The sequence below is a fragment of the Canis lupus genome, chromosome 29, assembly GCF_011100685.1.
Source record: "Canis lupus familiaris isolate Mischka breed German Shepherd chromosome 29, alternate assembly UU_Cfam_GSD_1.0, whole genome shotgun sequence".
Taxonomy (NCBI): domain Eukaryota; kingdom Metazoa; phylum Chordata; class Mammalia; order Carnivora; family Canidae; genus Canis; species Canis lupus.
The window spans coordinates 34559997-34576678 of record NC_049250.1 but is presented as its reverse complement, the minus strand read 5'-3'; the positions used below and the strand labels follow the sequence as shown (position 1 = coordinate 34576678).

Here is a 16682-nt window from a genome sequence, read left to right as displayed (position 1 = left end):
AGAGTACACAGAATGCACAGAACACAATCATGATTTAGCCTTAAAATAAAAATAGCGTGTCTGATTCCTAGAGGAAAAGTCCTGATTCTTGATTCATAATTGGTGTATTGTGGCAAGTTGTAGATCTTTTTTATTTTTACATTAACTCACAAATTCTGATTATATCATTAAATAGTTACCCATTTTATCCATTTTTGTAGATAATCTTTCAAAAATAACATCCGTGTTCCAAATGTGACTACTACTTATTTTATGAATTTCATGTAAAATAACTTTAAATGCATTGTATTCATAAATATGTTCTAATTTCTGATATTAAATTATTGTATTCTGCAACTGCACTTCTTTCATACAGGTAACAAATACTGGGTGTTTAAGGATACGACTCTTCAACCCGGTTATCCTCATGATTTGATTACTCTTGGAAGTGGAATCCCCCCGCATGGTATTGATTCAGCCATTTGGTGGGAAGACGTTGGGAAAACCTATTTCTTCAAGGGAGACAGGTCAGTACACCTTCCATGTGAAGAAAATAGTTAACTAATGTTCAGAAAAGTTGATATTTCTATTCTATAATAGACATGTACTATTGATTACGAATCTGTGTGGATATAAAGACAAGGATTAATGAAATCAAAAATATTTTTAAAGTCTTTCTAAATAGTATTCAAGATAAATCTTCCAATAATATTCCCAAATAATACGACCTTCTTATGAATGTTTATGTTCTTCCTCTTAGCCATAAGCTTAACATGCCTATAAATCTGTGTGACCAGGGTGCCTGTAATCTTGCAATGAATTTTCTTTTCATTTTAACTTAACTTTATTTTTAAAAGCACATTTCACACAGGCTTTTTTTTTCTTTCATTTGAAAGTTAAATTTTTATACTCTGCACACTGTTCATTGTAAACATTTTCACACAATTTCGGTTTAGTATGAGTTCTGTTTCTTAAGAAGCTGATTATTTAGGTGTCAACGAACAGGTGTTCATGAACTAGGCAAACGATCACTTAGCTTGAAGTGTAGTATCCCTTCCCTGCAACTTTCTTTCATTTCTTTTTTTTAACTGTTTTTTGTTTTTTTTTTTTAAGATTTCATCTATTTATTCATGAGATACACAGAGAGAGAGACAGAGAGAGGCAGAGACACAGGCAAAGGGAGAAGCAGGCTCCATGCAGGGAGCCCGACATGGGACTCGATCCTGGGTCTCCAGGATCAGGCCCTGAGCCTAAAGTGGTGCTAAACCGCTGAGCCACCCAAACTGTCCCTTTCTTTCATTTCTTATCCTTTCCTTTTTTTTTTATTTTATGACATTAGTAAAAATTAAGCGAATTGTTAGTCTTAAAATTGTAGCATCTACTAGGCATACATGGCTTCCTCATGCACCTTTGATATAAATTACACATAAAATGTAACTTGAAGTCTATATTTTTTATTAATCTAAATAAATGTTAGGTAGAAAAAGTAATAGAGATGAAAAATTTTTAATTACACAATTACTAGCTAGGTCAAATGTGACACTCAATATAACTTTTATTAGTATGTAGAAGAACTTAAGTATGCATTTTACTGCATTTTATAGTAAATTAAAAATATACACACCTACACATAAACAGAGCAACAGGCTTTAATGCCCATCTAGCTAGTATTGCCTTTGCCTCATAATCTTGGCACAGTATAACCTTATAAAATGTCTCCAACTTTAGGAGAAAGATATGTAAGGAGATAAACCTTATTTTACAATTCGCAGTATTTAATTGCAAGTGATTTCAAACATTGAGCTTTATCATGAACAAAAGATTTGTATAATTTGTCTCCATGAATAAGAACTTTTCAATTTATTCTGTTGCTAGCTTTCTATATATTTGATTTGTATATACTTCTATGGCAAAATGTTTTAATGCACTATCATGAAACTGAGGTGCTAAATGTTTACCAAATTACAAACAAAAAAGGTCTATCAAACCAAAATTCTATTAAAGGAGAAGATGCTACTTACAGCCAGAAAAAGTATATGATTCTCAGCAACCATAAGTGTAATGGAGTAGGAAACAAGAATAAAGAAATTGAGGGCCACAGCATGGTGACCACTAATGAAAATAAATCTGCAGACTTAGGACATACTCTTTAAAATAACCTTGGGGCACCTGGGTGGCACAGCGGTTGAGTGCCTGCCTTCAGCCCAGGGCATGATCCTGGAGACCCGGGATCGAGTCCCGTGTTGGGCTCCCTGCATGAAGCCTGCTTCTCCCTCTGCCGTGTCTCTGCCTCTCTCTCTTTGAATAAATTAATATTTAATGTATTAAATATCAATAAATTAATGAATAAATAAATATTTAAAAAGTAATAAAATAAAATAATAGCCTTGAAGGTAAGTTTAAGTTCCCAGCCATTTTAATTGCTTGAATGTACAGTTTCAGGACCAGGTTTAAGGAGTTCTTTGGGGGCTTGGGGGATTTTCTGTTTGTTAAGGTTGTTTTTTTGTTTTGTTTTGTTTGAGAAAGGTATAGAAACAAAAGTCTGACAAAACACTTCTGCAGGACAGAACATGACACTTAGCTTTCATGCAACAGTTTTCACAGGATTTCACAGATGGTGATAAAAACTGCCATTCTATTATCAGGTAGCCTATTTTTTTCACACATGCGGATATTACTTTTAAAATGTTTCCAATCGAAAAATTTATCACTTCCTGAAAATTTTAAGTTTAGAAACTAAATGTGCACTTCCTCCAATCAGTGAAAGCAATGAAGGTTAGATACCAAATTCATACTAGAATAAAGGGAAATACTAGTAAATGGGAAGAGGAGTTTTAATACATTTGTTTCCTACTTGAGAAGCTACCTGCAAATACAACAAAATACATAGAAGAATACTTTATTTTAAGCTCTGCCTTAATAACTGGTTTTATAGGTTTAAAAATATGTAAAAGCAGCAGTCCAGTTAATTTCCATGTGTGTGATCTTATGTAAGCTTTTATGAGTCATGGATGTTTTTTAAGCAGATTACCTCATATTCACATAATTCTATAATTCCAAAATCATAATTTGTCAATACACTCATTCTAGATTAAACGTAGATGGACAAGACATTAAATAAACTACCTGTCCGAAACGTATAAATGACCATTTGGTTGTCACATTTATAGACGAATTCAGTGAGTCTTTCTTCCTTACATTGTGTATTTTTCATACTTATCAATTTTTTTGATGTTTTTATTTTCTATGTCTAGTTTTGAGAGAAAACATTGCAAATTATTTTGTCCTTACTTCTCCCTCTCCCCCCACTGCAATCTTTCTGCTTAAGAAGGGTGGTGAGGCAGGACGGCAGGGTGGGTGTTGATTAATAGGTTTCTATTTCTCTGAGGCTAAGAGCAGAAAGGGATTTTAGAGATCATCTATTCCAGGTGTGAAAAACTCAATTGCTTTAAAGGGTCAAGCAGATAATATATGTGCTACTGGTACAGCAATAGTATGAAAGGCAGTGGTAGTGAGCTGGAAAGTACAAATACACTAGAAAAGTGCTCAGAGCCAGGATCATTTACTTAATATGCTAGACAAAGCACAGCTTAAAAAAAAAAGATTTTGTTTATTTATTCATGTTACATGGGGGGTGGGGGGGCATAGACCCAGGCAGAGGGAGAGGTAGGCTCCATGCTGGGAGCCTGACACGGGACTCGATCCCAGGACTCCAGGATCATGCCCTGAGCCAAAGGCAGGTGCTAAACCGCTAAGCCACCCAGGGATCCCCCAAAGCACAGCTTTAAGTTAGATTTGGTCCAAGTGCTACCCTATGTCAGCCCTGCATCTTGTTCACATCCTACCCAGCGTGTAGACACACTCAATTATATTCCACAGAAAATCATCCTACTCTAACCCAACTGTCCATCATGATAGTGTGAATATGAGATAACCTTTTCCAGTCTCAATACCTCTAATTCCTACTTCCTTTAAGATGTCTATAGTAGTCCTGGCATAGCCTTCAGTTCATTTATGCAAAAAAATATTTTGAGCACATGTGATGCAACATGTGCCAGAAAGGACCATGAGGCTTCTGCTCCCATGGCACTTAACTTCTATTAAAGGAGACAATAGTAAGCAGCAAACAAGTAAATGAGCCTGAAACTTTAACATTGAGAAATGCTACAAAGAAATAAAGCAAGGTGGTAATGTGATAGAGACTCATGGGTGGTAAGGAGCAGTTGGAAAATCAGTGTGGAAGTCAGACAAGACCTCACTTATGAAGGGGACACTAGAGTGGAGACTTGAATGGGTGAAGTTTCAGCCACATGAAGCCGTTTGGAACAATATGTGATAGGCAGATGACACAGTAGGACACAAGCAATAATATTGGAATCTTTAAATCAGTTAAAACTTTGTGGCTAGAGCCTAGCCAGTTAAGTGGTAAAGGAAGTCAAATAGGGACCAGATTATATGGGGCCCTATAGACCACAGCAAAGATGTTGGATTTTATTTCATGTACAATGGAAAGGCATTGGAGATTTTCAAAGGAAAGTAAAGTGATCTGATGTGTATTCACAAAACATCCCTATGGCTTCCGTGTGAAGAATGGGCTCAGGAGTGGAAGCAAAGAGCGGAACTGGGAAGACTGCTGGAGTAGTACAGGGAAATACGGAGGTTGTAGTGGAGATAGAACAAAAAGGGTACTTACAGGATATATTTTGAATGTAATCAGAACAAGTCCTTATTATGGCTTAGATTTTAGAGGTGAGGACAAAAGCAAATTAAAGATAACTTCTAGGTTTTTCAAACCTGAAAAATTGCATAGATGGTGCCATTTCCAGAAATAGGGCAGACAAGGGGAAGGAATATTGGGGAAGGGGGATTAAAAGGTTGAAATGTTCATATTTAGATTGAGATGTCTGTTTTACACACCAACTGGAGGTTGGTCAAGTAGGTACTTGGATATTTTGAGTTTGCTTCTCAGTGGAAAGTTCGCTCTGAGGTACACATCGGAGAACAATTGACATAAATTGCATTAAAAGCAGGGGACTACCTAAGTATAGAGATAGCTAAAGAAGAATAGTTGAAATGATGGCTCTTTAAGTAAATCTGTAAAGTCAGATAAAATTTTCCACTATTTCCCACTATTTTACATATAGCCTGGAACTCAGTTCTTCAGATTCCCACTTGCCCTTTTCTTAATACACTATAATTTGATGCTTGGATACATTTTGCATCCTCATAGCATTTAACTCTAAAATGCTATGTTTCTAAATCATCTCTCAGCATCTTCTCACAAATATATACAGGGCTCTGTTGCCATACTTCATTCTAAGCTTAACTTTTAAGAATTTTAAGATATTTTCAAAGAAAGACAAAACTTAGATCCACTTTGGTTTTTTACCATTATTACCACTAATAGTCAAACAGAAAAACATGTTTATTTCTTCTAGCTTAACTTGTGTGTTTATGAAGTAATTAATATATGTGTTTTTAAAATCATCCAACACGGTAGATTAATATTTCCAATTCTGATGCGTGTTTAAGAATTATCAGTGTTCTCTTGGAATCTCAAGTTCCAGAAACTGGTTTCTGAAAAGTGGGATTTTGAGTAACTATTTGGATATGAAAAAAAGAAGTGGTCCTATATTTTGTGTAACTTAAGCAAGTAGTCTGTAGTACAGAAATGAGACAAAGTAGGATGAAGAAATGGATGGGTCACATGAAATAACCCTTGGAGCCACTTTTTGTTCAGTTTGAATTCAGTATCTAGCAATATGCCATTAAAGTATGGCATTCTATAATTTTCTGTACCATTTTTTTTTCTTAGCAGAGAAAGCATTTCTTAGCAGAGAAAGCTTTTAACAAAATGTTGTATACCATTATATGGACAGTTTTTGTCTTTTATGGATATGACCCATGATCAAAGTAAAAAAAAATGATAAATCTCATTTCCAATTATAATTTATTTTGAAGCATTGTTTCACAATACTTTTCTCAAAGAATCAGCAATTTAAAGTCATAATTCTACAGTAGAGATAATGGATATATCAGAAGAAAAACAACTGTAAGTTTCACTTATAATAGCTTTTATCATTTGCCCACCCTCCTGCCAAAATTCCAATTTTTTTTCCTATAATATCTAAGTTGTAAACCCCCCCCCCAAATGGTTTATTTACACAGGTTTCATCTGAATATGTTAATATGCTTTTCAATGAACCCATAAGCTTATTTTTCAGGGAGGAAAAAAATCAGTGGGATGAGCTTTTTGTTTATGCTGAAATATGTTCAAAAATGTTGAAAGTTAAAATGCAAACCTGTATTTATGAATAAGCCTCAGCACCTCTTCTAAGGCAGCTCTGAATATAGTTAGATGATTCTGATCACATACAAGTTTACTGGGAATTATCAAAGCTGCCACTTTATACACTTTTTACAACAGATAACCTAAGGGTCCAAGCCCATGTTGGGTGCTTAAAAAAGATTGTGAAATGATCCCAAATTATAGTTTTGCATTATCTGCTAGTGATGAAAGGGTAAAATTCATACCAGAATTGTGTTCCTACAAGGGTAAAATTCATACCAGAATTGTGTTGTGTAAGTAAATTCACATTCCATTAATATTTTCTGGAAATGTGATCTCTATGAATCTTAGGTGCCTGGTTCAAGAAAAGTCTTGGTGGGTCAGTGGGTCTGTGAGTGAACAGAAGGAGAAAAGAAAGAAAATGATACTCAAGCAGTGTATCTTAGGAGTTAGCACTGAGGGTAAGGATGCTCCGCCAAGGGAAACAGTAACAGTCATATGCTAACCTATGAATCCAGCAGCATTAGTATCAACTCTGCAACATTTCAAAAGAGTAAACAAAACTAAATCATTATCTTTTAATGCTCTAGCATTGACTGAGTTGAATAAACATAAATACTTGATCTATGCTAAGGACATCATAAAAAACACTGTATATTCAATATAAAAGATTTTTGAGGTACTTATATGAAATGAAATAAAACCATGTTTGTGTATAAATTTACTTTATAGCTTCAAAAACCTACACAAATTATTGTTATTGTTACAAGAACATTGTTACAACTACCTCTCAGAGAACAAACCTGGTTCCTAAGTATGTAATTAATACTTTCTTAAATCACCTACAGGGTGTGATCCCGTTATCCCCAGGATTTTTAATTATTCCAAACTTCTGACTAAGCAGTATTTAAAAACTTACTCTAAGTTATAGTTTATATCTAAAAATGACATCTATTGTAAGATATGTCATTATTTGATCTATGATGGAGGGTAAAAACCCTACCAAGTAAACTTTGATACAGTATCTACTGTAAAATGCATTCTAGGGCAGCCCCCGTGGCGCAACGGTTTAGTGCCGCCTGCAGCCTCGGGCGTGATCCTGGAGACCCTGGATCGAGTCCCACGTCGGGCTCCCAGCATGGAGCCTGCTTCTCCCTCTGCCTATGTCTCTGCCTCTCTCTCTGTCTCTCTGCCTCTATGAATAAATAAGTAAAAAATCTTTTAAAAAAATGCATTCTAATTTTTGCCAGGTAAAATGTAAAAAAAAAAAAAATGTTTCTTAGAATCCAATAATAAGTCATTTGGCTAATTCTCCCCAAGACATTTTCTTTTTGGTCAAGTGCAGGAACCAGTTGATGTATAGGACTATTGTAAACTCCACTGAAATATTTACTTGAGAGAAGGTATCTTGAAATTTTGAGTGCAATTTCATCAACCACATTAACCATTCTGCATTCATCACAGCATGTTCTGTGACAAATACCTGTAAGAGGTGTTTCCCTTTTTGGATAAAATCTGCCTTGTGGCTCACTTACTGGAATACTGCCTGAAACGATCTTTTTCTCAATTCCAAGTAAACATTGAGAATGGAAGAGTTGCTAGTATTCCAGATGTTACTTGAGTGGATGTTTCTAGGGAATTATAGCAAAACCTTATGTACAAAACCCCACGACTCTGTAGATAAAGAATCTTCCATAGTCCTCGAATAAGAAACTATCCAGAAAGGACCAGAAAAACCTTATTTTTTTTTTCTGATTTCAGCCAAAGTGCCTAATCCTGAGATAATGCATTAAGTACATCACTTCCCAAACTTGTGTTGGTAAAACACTAGCTTTAGTAGGTGATAAGAGATGTTTAGTGGGAAAAAATGACTAAAGGTTGTCAAATAAATTTAAATTTGGAAAACATATTTGGTGTGCATAGAGGAAAGAGTGAGGACTTTTAAAATCAGATAGAACTGGTTATAAGTCTAACCCTCATTGTCCTCTTAGAATTTTCCTCTCTTAAAAGGGGACAATGATGGCTATCTCATGGGTTTATTGTGATTAAATGAGATACTGCGTATAGCATATGCCTGCCTTAAAGTATGCAATGTACTGTGAACTGTCAATGGTTTCACCCCAGTTTTGTCATTCCTTTTGAACATTCAAGACATAAACTCGCTTGACTCCTAGAACATTTTAAACAAAACTGAGTGATCCAAAGTAGGGCTGGTTGCAGTTTATTCTTTGGATGTCTAGCAGGTCTGTGAAAGTGGCTCATGGGCCACCCTGTGAAGGCATGGGGATCTCAGAGTTCTGACTCTCGGCGAGCTTTCCTTTGATCTAGTTTCCTTATCTCTACCCTGAGCACTCTAGTCAAGGCCTGCCTTAAGTCTACACTCCTATAGCCAATTGCCTCATCAACAGTTCTTCACCTTGATGTCTTGCAGGTATCTGAATTTAACGTATCTAAAACCAAACTCATATTCTTCAGACAAACCCAACTTACCTGCCCCCATTTCCTTATCTTACTGAATGGCAACATGATTCTTCCACATGTTCAGGCCCCAAATTCCTGAGTTATGCCCAACTCCCTTCTCTTGGACCCTGCATTCAATCCATGAGCATGAGTAAGCTCTTCGGGATTTCCTTTCAAAAGATAGCCCAACCCCTTGAATTATCCTCAACTCTGTAGTTTACATTCTAGTCCAAGGTTTATTGCAGTGACATCCTGACTGGTATCCCTGCTTCTATTTTACCTCCTTAAGTCTATTTAACTCACAACAACCAGTGTGTTCCTTTCAAACATCGGCCATATCTTGAAGCTCCCTGCTCAAAATCTGTGTTGGCCTCACATATTCCTTAGTGGAAAATCAGAGGCTTTGCTATCATAATAAAGGTCTTTCTAATCTTAGATTCTGGTTCCCACTCTGACCTTTATTTCCATTTGTTGACTCAATCCTAGTCACCCTAGCCTCCTTGTGGACGCTTAAGTACTCCAGATTTGTGCTTGCCACTATAACTTTCACTAACTAGTTCCTGTCCCTGGAATAGATTTCTCCAAAAACTGTGTATGTTGGACCTCACTTATTTCTGCTTGAATGTCTGATAAAGAAAGGACTTCTATGGGGCCACCTGGCTGGCTCAGCGGTTGAGCATCTCCCTTTGGTACAGGGTGTGAACTTGGAGGCCGGGGATCGAGTCCCACATCGGGCTTCCTGCATGGAGCCTGCTCCTCTCTCTGCCTGTGTTTCGGCCTCTCTCTCTCTGTGTGTCTCTCATGAATAAATAAATAAAATCTTTTAAAAACACAAGAAAGGACCTTTATGTTTAGTATTTAAAATTGCTGCCCCCCCAAAAAAATAAATAAATAAATAAAATTGCTTCCCTATACAGCTAGCTAACTTTATCTGCTTATTTTCTTAAACTTACCACCTCCTATCACAGTATGTATTTGTTAATAGGTTGTTTTACTGCCTAGAACCCGTACATATCCCAGAATGTAACACTGATGAGAACTGGAGCCTATCTGTTTTGTTCAAAGTTATATCTCTAACATCTACAATATGCCAGAAATATAAGAATAGGTACTCAGTAAATATTTCTTAAATGAATAAATGAATGAATGAAGATTCTGCTAAAGATGATTCCAAAAAAACAAAAGTGTTCTGCTTCCTAATAAGAAAGATTTATAAAACAATCATGAAAACCACTTATTTATCCATAGGTTAGTGATATCTTTTTGAATTATATATATATTTAGCAAGCACAATTTTTTAGCTAGAATTTTAAATTAATTTTGGCAGACTGAATATACAGTAACAATACACGCTTTTAACATAGCAAGAAAGGAAATAAAACAAATGCTGTTGGTGTCCACTGTCTTTCTGTAAGTCATTAACAGCATACAGTAAGGATTTAATGAATGTTAGCTATTACTGTGTACACATAATTTCCTTCCCTACGCATGTGTTTTGTTTTTGTTGTTTTTGTTTATTGTTCTTTTTAGGTATTGGAGATACAGTGAAGAAATGAAGACCATGGATCCTGGCTATCCCAAACCAATCACAGTCTGGAAAGGTATCCCTGAATCTCCTCAAGGAGCCTTTGTGCACAAAGAAAATGGTATGCAGCATGTGCATTATATATATCATGAGTTTACTAAGTATTTCAATAATGCATTCTAATTTTTCATTATGTTAAATCATTAGAAAGTACCATGCTAGGGCTATAAAATATTATATTTACATGAACTTTCCATTCTAGATTTATGTTTAATATTATGCTCCAGGTGTTTTTTAACCTCAGCTTATTTTAGTTTATGAGAAAAAAAATAAAGGCAATTTTTAAAATGGAGGGTGTGGCTACCTTCAAAGTAACGTCACCTATTTTTCTATTAAAATTCCTATAAATTTAGTAACAGACATATATAGGACAGGAACTGGTCGAAAGGAAGGTATGTTGTTAAGTGTGGGCTGAACACAGACACCTGGCAGTTGTGCATGTTGAAGATTTTAATTTTTCATGCACACCTTTACTTAGAGTGTCAGCAAGCAGGGAAGATGCCAACTCCATACAACCAGGCTAAGCGACTGTATGATTGCTTAATAGCAGAGCAGAGAGCTGCCCACATTCCTTGTTCTCTATCTCAGGATTTGAGTTTCAGCCAAATCCTAAGAGGAAAGTTAGCCACGCGACAGAAAATCCCTACACTCCTATCTGTTGGCATACATAAAATCTCAACATTTCTCTCTTCATTCAGAAATCAGTAAGTAGGAATAAACCATAATGATAATTCAAAATACGACTTATATATAATATTCCAGAACAAAGGAAAGAAAAATCATTCTGAAATATGTAGAAAAAATGCACCCCACCAAATGATTTATAATAGGAACTGTAAGAAAATGATATACCAAAAAAAAGAAAAAAAAAAAAAGAAAATGATATACCAATATCAATAGCATGAAAAGTCTATAACATATATGCAACAAGAGCAAAATAAACATCACTTGCAACAACAAAATTAAACATGTCAGGAGAGGAAAGAACAGAAAAGTTAACTGAAGAAATGGGAGGAAAATGAAAAATCCACACTACTACTGAACACTGCAATTAATGATCAATGTTATTGCCAGAGTTTAAGGTAAACTCTACACTGAGTGTAAATCTGAAGGAACTGACTCAGGATCGATAAACACCAATCAGAAAAGTCAAAGTGCACAAACTGTATTTTGACACTTGTTATATGAAGTGATGTACTACATTCCGTATGATGGTGCCCCACAAGTAATATGCCATAGGCAGAGGCAGAGTCAAAAAGACCCTTGGAGCCCTGATCATATAGCACTTGCTGAGAATTTCAGATTTTGTGTATATTCCATTGATTCAGAAAATTAAAGGACCAAGTTAAGATACAGAGCCTGTATGTGATGAAAGCAGAATCCATAGAAGAGGACAGATAGAGATGAAAACGTATCTGTCAAATGGATATCAATAAGAAAATAAAGGAAGGAAATGTGCGGTCACATTGGAGGCAATAAGTCAGACCAAAATAGGGCCCTGAACTCAAACTATGAGGATGAGAAATAAAAGGACGAAGAAATGAAAAAAATGTGAAAAATGATCACATGGAGGCAGGAAATTGCGATCGCCCCTATGAACTGTAGGTGTTACCAAGGAAGAAACTAGAGGGAGAGGAGATTTCTTGGAAGTTAGAATAAATGTGTTTATTGAAGCGCAGATAAAACCAGCTCTTGCTAATATTTACGTAAGTCTTATCGCTGCTCTAGACTGTCTTCAATAAAAGTTATCACATACAAAATTTTGTACCATACAAAAATATTGCAAAGAAAATTCAACCAGGATCTTATTAGTTATTAATTCAACAAACTTGGGTAACAATTTCTCATTTGTCTTTAGTTTATTAATTGTTAAATAATTAAAAATTATTTATTAATTTCACTTTCTTTTACATTTCTTTGTCCTTTTAATCCTCATCTGCATAGTTTGAGTTGGGGACCCTATTTTGATCTGATTATTGCCTCTGGTGTGACTGCACTGTTACTTCTCCCATTTTCTTATTGCTATCCTTTTGACAGATATCTTTACATCTCTGTCCTCTTCTATGGATTTAATTTGTCTTTATTTCATCAATTTTCTAAACTGAGTTTATCTTTTAAGATAAAACTAGCTTTTAAAATAAGTAATAAGGGGAACCCTGGGTGGCGCAGCGGTTTAGCGCCTGCCTTTGGCCCAGGGTTCGATCCTGGGCACCCGGGATCGAGTCCCGCGTCAGGCTCCCGGTGCATGGAGCCTGCTTCTCCCTCTGCCTGTGTCTCTGCCTCTCTCTCTCTCTCTGTGTGGCTATCATAAATAAGTAAAAATTTTTTAAAAATTTAGAAAAAAAATAAAATAAGTAATAAGTTATTTCAAAAGATTTAAAAAAATACACATAATCATAATTCTTTACCACAGTAATTTTCATTTTCCCTGTTTCCATCTATAAGGCCACTGATATCTGAGATTTGATTCAGATTCTCTGGGAATAAATCATAATTATATAAAAATAACAAAAAAAACCTTGCTGCCCCCTGCCCCATGATTTTTCATACTCTTTTCCATCTGAATATTTAATAATATTCATACAGTATGTATCAGTCAAGTTGTACTGAGAAGCATATTCTGAACTGAATTAACTCTTTCATAAATGGTTTCTGGATAAGTATGAAGCAACACATATAGCTTTTTAAATTCTAACATGTAATTATATTTTTTTATGTTATATTAATACAATTAACAAAATACTATCGATTTTCACCAATTTTGTGTGTTGTATAAACCAGGACTGAGACAGCCAAGATCATAATTCCATGAGCGTTTCCCCCACGATCTTCTCACCTCAAGACTCAATTTCATAAGGGAAAAAAAGCAACAACAGTTTATTATATTCAGAACTTCATGGTTTCTTTTCACATAGCGAAAACTAACTTTGTAAAATACTGACAAATAAAGCATTTGGGAGGAAATCAATGATTACAAATGACTAAAAACTACAGATGAAACTTTGATATATCTATTTTTTTCTGGACTTTTACTGATCTGGCCTCCTTCTTTGATATCCTTCACTGAGCTCACTTTTCATCTTTCAGAATATCCTCCTTGATTATCCTTCTGTGGTTATCCTATGCCTTGCACTCAGTCTCATATTACAATGATCATTTTATATGCTCATTATCCCCTCTTTGAAGGAGCCACAGACTAAACATACAATAAATATTAGTCATCTGAATTAATTTTATCCCTCCCATTATTCCAAAAATTCCCTCCCTGGAAGAGAGATCTCATCTGTCTGAAACCCTTGTTCTGTAAATAGCAATATCAAAGATTCTGGAAGGCTTTGGCTATCAACAACAAATTCTCCACTTTTTTATTACCTACAAATTTCATGTTTGTTGCTTTTTATGTTAAATTCATACTTTACACAGATTCTTCCCTTAGGTTTGTGTATGAAAGGTAACAAGTTCAAATTATTAAGTAAACATATTTATATTTATATTTTGACTCAAAGTAATTCCCAAAAGTCTGTGCACATTAAATTTGATAGTCATAAAGCTAGAGACGAGAAAACACTGAATATTTTCTCCAGTCTCTCCTTCCATCAGTGTAGGAATTTCTTCCTTGGAACCTTCTCCTAGTGGTAATCTTAAGCAAAAGTCCACAAATTCAGAAACCCAGTTATAGATTTTTGAAGGATATTTTTCATATTAAGGTGGACTATGCCTCCGTATATACTTACTGATATTAATTCTCCCATTTTTACCAATGAAATATGAATACTTGGTGCCATTTATTGAATGCCTATCATGTATCGGATATATAAATTCATTATCTAATTTAATTGTCCAACATAAATACCCTTTGATGGCCTTTGTTATGATTTATAAAGGAGGAAACTGGTATCAGTTAAAGTAACTTATTCATAATCATAGAAAAGGTAAAATTATATATTTGAAGCTTGAAACTAGAACATTCTAGTCCCACCGAACGTGCTGTAATGCATTTTCTCCAAAGAGGAAAAGTTAACACTTTTCTCTATAGTATATATTCATTGAAGTAACTGATTATCTGTCGTGTCTGGTTAAATTTTTCATCTTGTACTAGACAAGTATTCTTTCTCAGAACGTGGCTTCCTGAGTCATCATCCTCCTGATTTTCACCGATAACCATCTTAATTTAACAGCTTTTTCATTTTCCTCTTTACTTTTAGTCCTTAAAAATACAACAGTCTAAATGAGATTTGACTCATGCAGAGTATAGTGGAATGATTTCTTCTTAGCACTCCTTAGTTGACCGTGTTTTAGGGCACGGTGAGTTTGTAACCCATACTAAAGTTGTAGTAAAGAATTGCTGCAGTCCCTCTCCTTCAAATTGTTTCTATGTTAATTGCTCTCAAGCCATATCATGCAGGTATTCTATATTTCCTCCTTAGAAAAATGCAATTTTAAGGCAAATACAAGATTCTACTTTTCAAACTGTTGCCTTTCGTTTTGCTGAGTGCTGTTAAAATAGTCTTGACTACGTTAGCCTATTAAAATAGTTTGACTCTTCTATTGATTTGCTCTAGTCCCTCTAGTCCCTCTTCCCCATCCTCACTCTCTGTTAAAACATACAAGTATGATTCAAACACGTATTTCCACAAGAGTCAGTTTATTCATTTATTATATTAAACACTAATTAACTTCTTACTAATAAACATATAAAAGTGGAAGACAGAGAACACGTAGACACTGTCATCCAGGAACATCTACTGAGTTAGAACAAGACAATGATGGTGGACGGTGTCTTACTACATTTTAGGACTAAGCAATAGAAAAGTCACCAGTAAAATCTGGTCACATGTGGGAGGAAAAAAAAGTCATCACATAATACATTGCAACCTCACTGAATTCTTTCCCAGGATTTCTCAAAAAATAATAATTCAGGCAAGAATTCATCTGAAGTTGCTATTCTTTATAAGCATAACATCTACAAGAGTATAACATCAAAGCTACTCTTAAAAAGGAAGAAAAAATGAGTACATAAACATTTCTTTAACCAACTGCTATTTCTTAAGTGGGGGACGGAATCAGACTTACATTATCAAATGAGATGAATATTGTGGGATCAAGGTTTAACAGATTTCTATTACCAAGATCGCAGGCCACTTCTTTTCAAATACTTTCATTATTTAACTTCTACTGACTAGACTTGTTAACAAGTATATTCAGTAAACTACAATTCTGCTCCTGTATACAGAGTGTGCTACTATAAAATTTGGCCTGCATAAATACGAAAATGGAAACTTCTGAACTTTTGTATGGAACCTGGTAGATTCACAGTAATTAGCTTTGACTAAAGATTAAAGATGAGGACACTTCCAGCTGTTGGTTTCCAGTTTATAAATATAAGAAGTACATTCACCTGTTTTGAAGGTCTGTTTAATTCTAAATCAATGCCATTATTCAACTGCGATTGTCTAATGTACTGTTATTTGGCAAGTCCTCAACATTTCTTTATCCAAGCTTGTTGAGTAATTACATTGGATTTCATTAGCGTGATCAAATACCAGCTCCCTGCTGAAATATTTGAATCTACATACACCTGTTTTCACTTGGCATGTTACTCTGATTGCAGAACTGCCCTTGGAAACTAAAAGTAACAGCAGATTTTTATGGCATTGAACAGAATGATTTCCTAAGTGGATTGACCTGAAGTGATTGGTCTATCCTAGATGAAATTTTTTGAAAGGTGTCAGAGTTTTTTGTTGCATGGGTTTTACCTGTCACAACCTGTGATGTTTAATCAAGAAGCAATTGTTAAAGGACAGGAGATCTCTAAAGGACATAGTTTTAAGAAAATCATTAAGTGTTCAGGACTCTAGAACTAGATCAAGATTTAAATTCTGCTTTCACCAGGACTTGGACATATTATCTTATCCTTGAACCTCAGTATCTTTGCCTGAAAAACATAGGTAAATAATTCTACCTAACAGAGTGGTTATAAGGATTAAAATATGTTATTTACTGAGTTTTAAGCATAGTACTTCTTCCATAATAAGTGCTCAATAATACAGGATTTAAAAAAAAACCCTCATTAATGATTACTAACTCTAAAGTAGGTATACTATTCAAAATAGATAGCTCTCAAAGTACAGTTTTTAAGTATTGATAACGTTAAAGTATTTCATTGTAGTTTCTTGAATTTTGTCTTAAGCAGGAATTAAGTCCAAAGAGTACAGTCACAAAAAACTTAGGATGAAGAAGCTCTGGATGAAAAGAAAAACTTTTTTTTTTTCCCAACAAAAACAACAATTTAGAAAACAGTCCTAAGGAAAACACACATATTTGTAGTTTAATGTTCACAAGCTTTCAGAGTCTATTATCTGCATCCAT

General features: G+C 34.9%; 1 protein-coding gene and 1 long non-coding RNA gene across 11 annotated transcripts in view; one reads left to right on the top strand and one right to left on the bottom strand.

Moving 5' to 3' along the window:
• The window catches only part of LOC111093250, an 80036-nt gene that overhangs the window by 22116 nt on the left and 41238 nt on the right, over positions 1-16682 (bottom strand). The gene's annotated exons all lie outside the window — the stretch shown is intronic.
• The window catches only part of MMP16 (matrix metallopeptidase 16), a 304449-nt gene that overhangs the window by 264258 nt on the left and 23509 nt on the right, over positions 1-16682 (top strand). For both annotated transcript variants that reach the window (XM_038579701.1, XM_038579700.1), the window contains exons 8-9: positions 356-506; positions 10259-10374. In XM_038579701.1, the coding sequence (XP_038435629.1) occupies positions 356-506; positions 10259-10374 (267 nt within the window). The remainder of the gene's footprint in view (positions 1-355; positions 507-10258; positions 10375-16682) is intronic.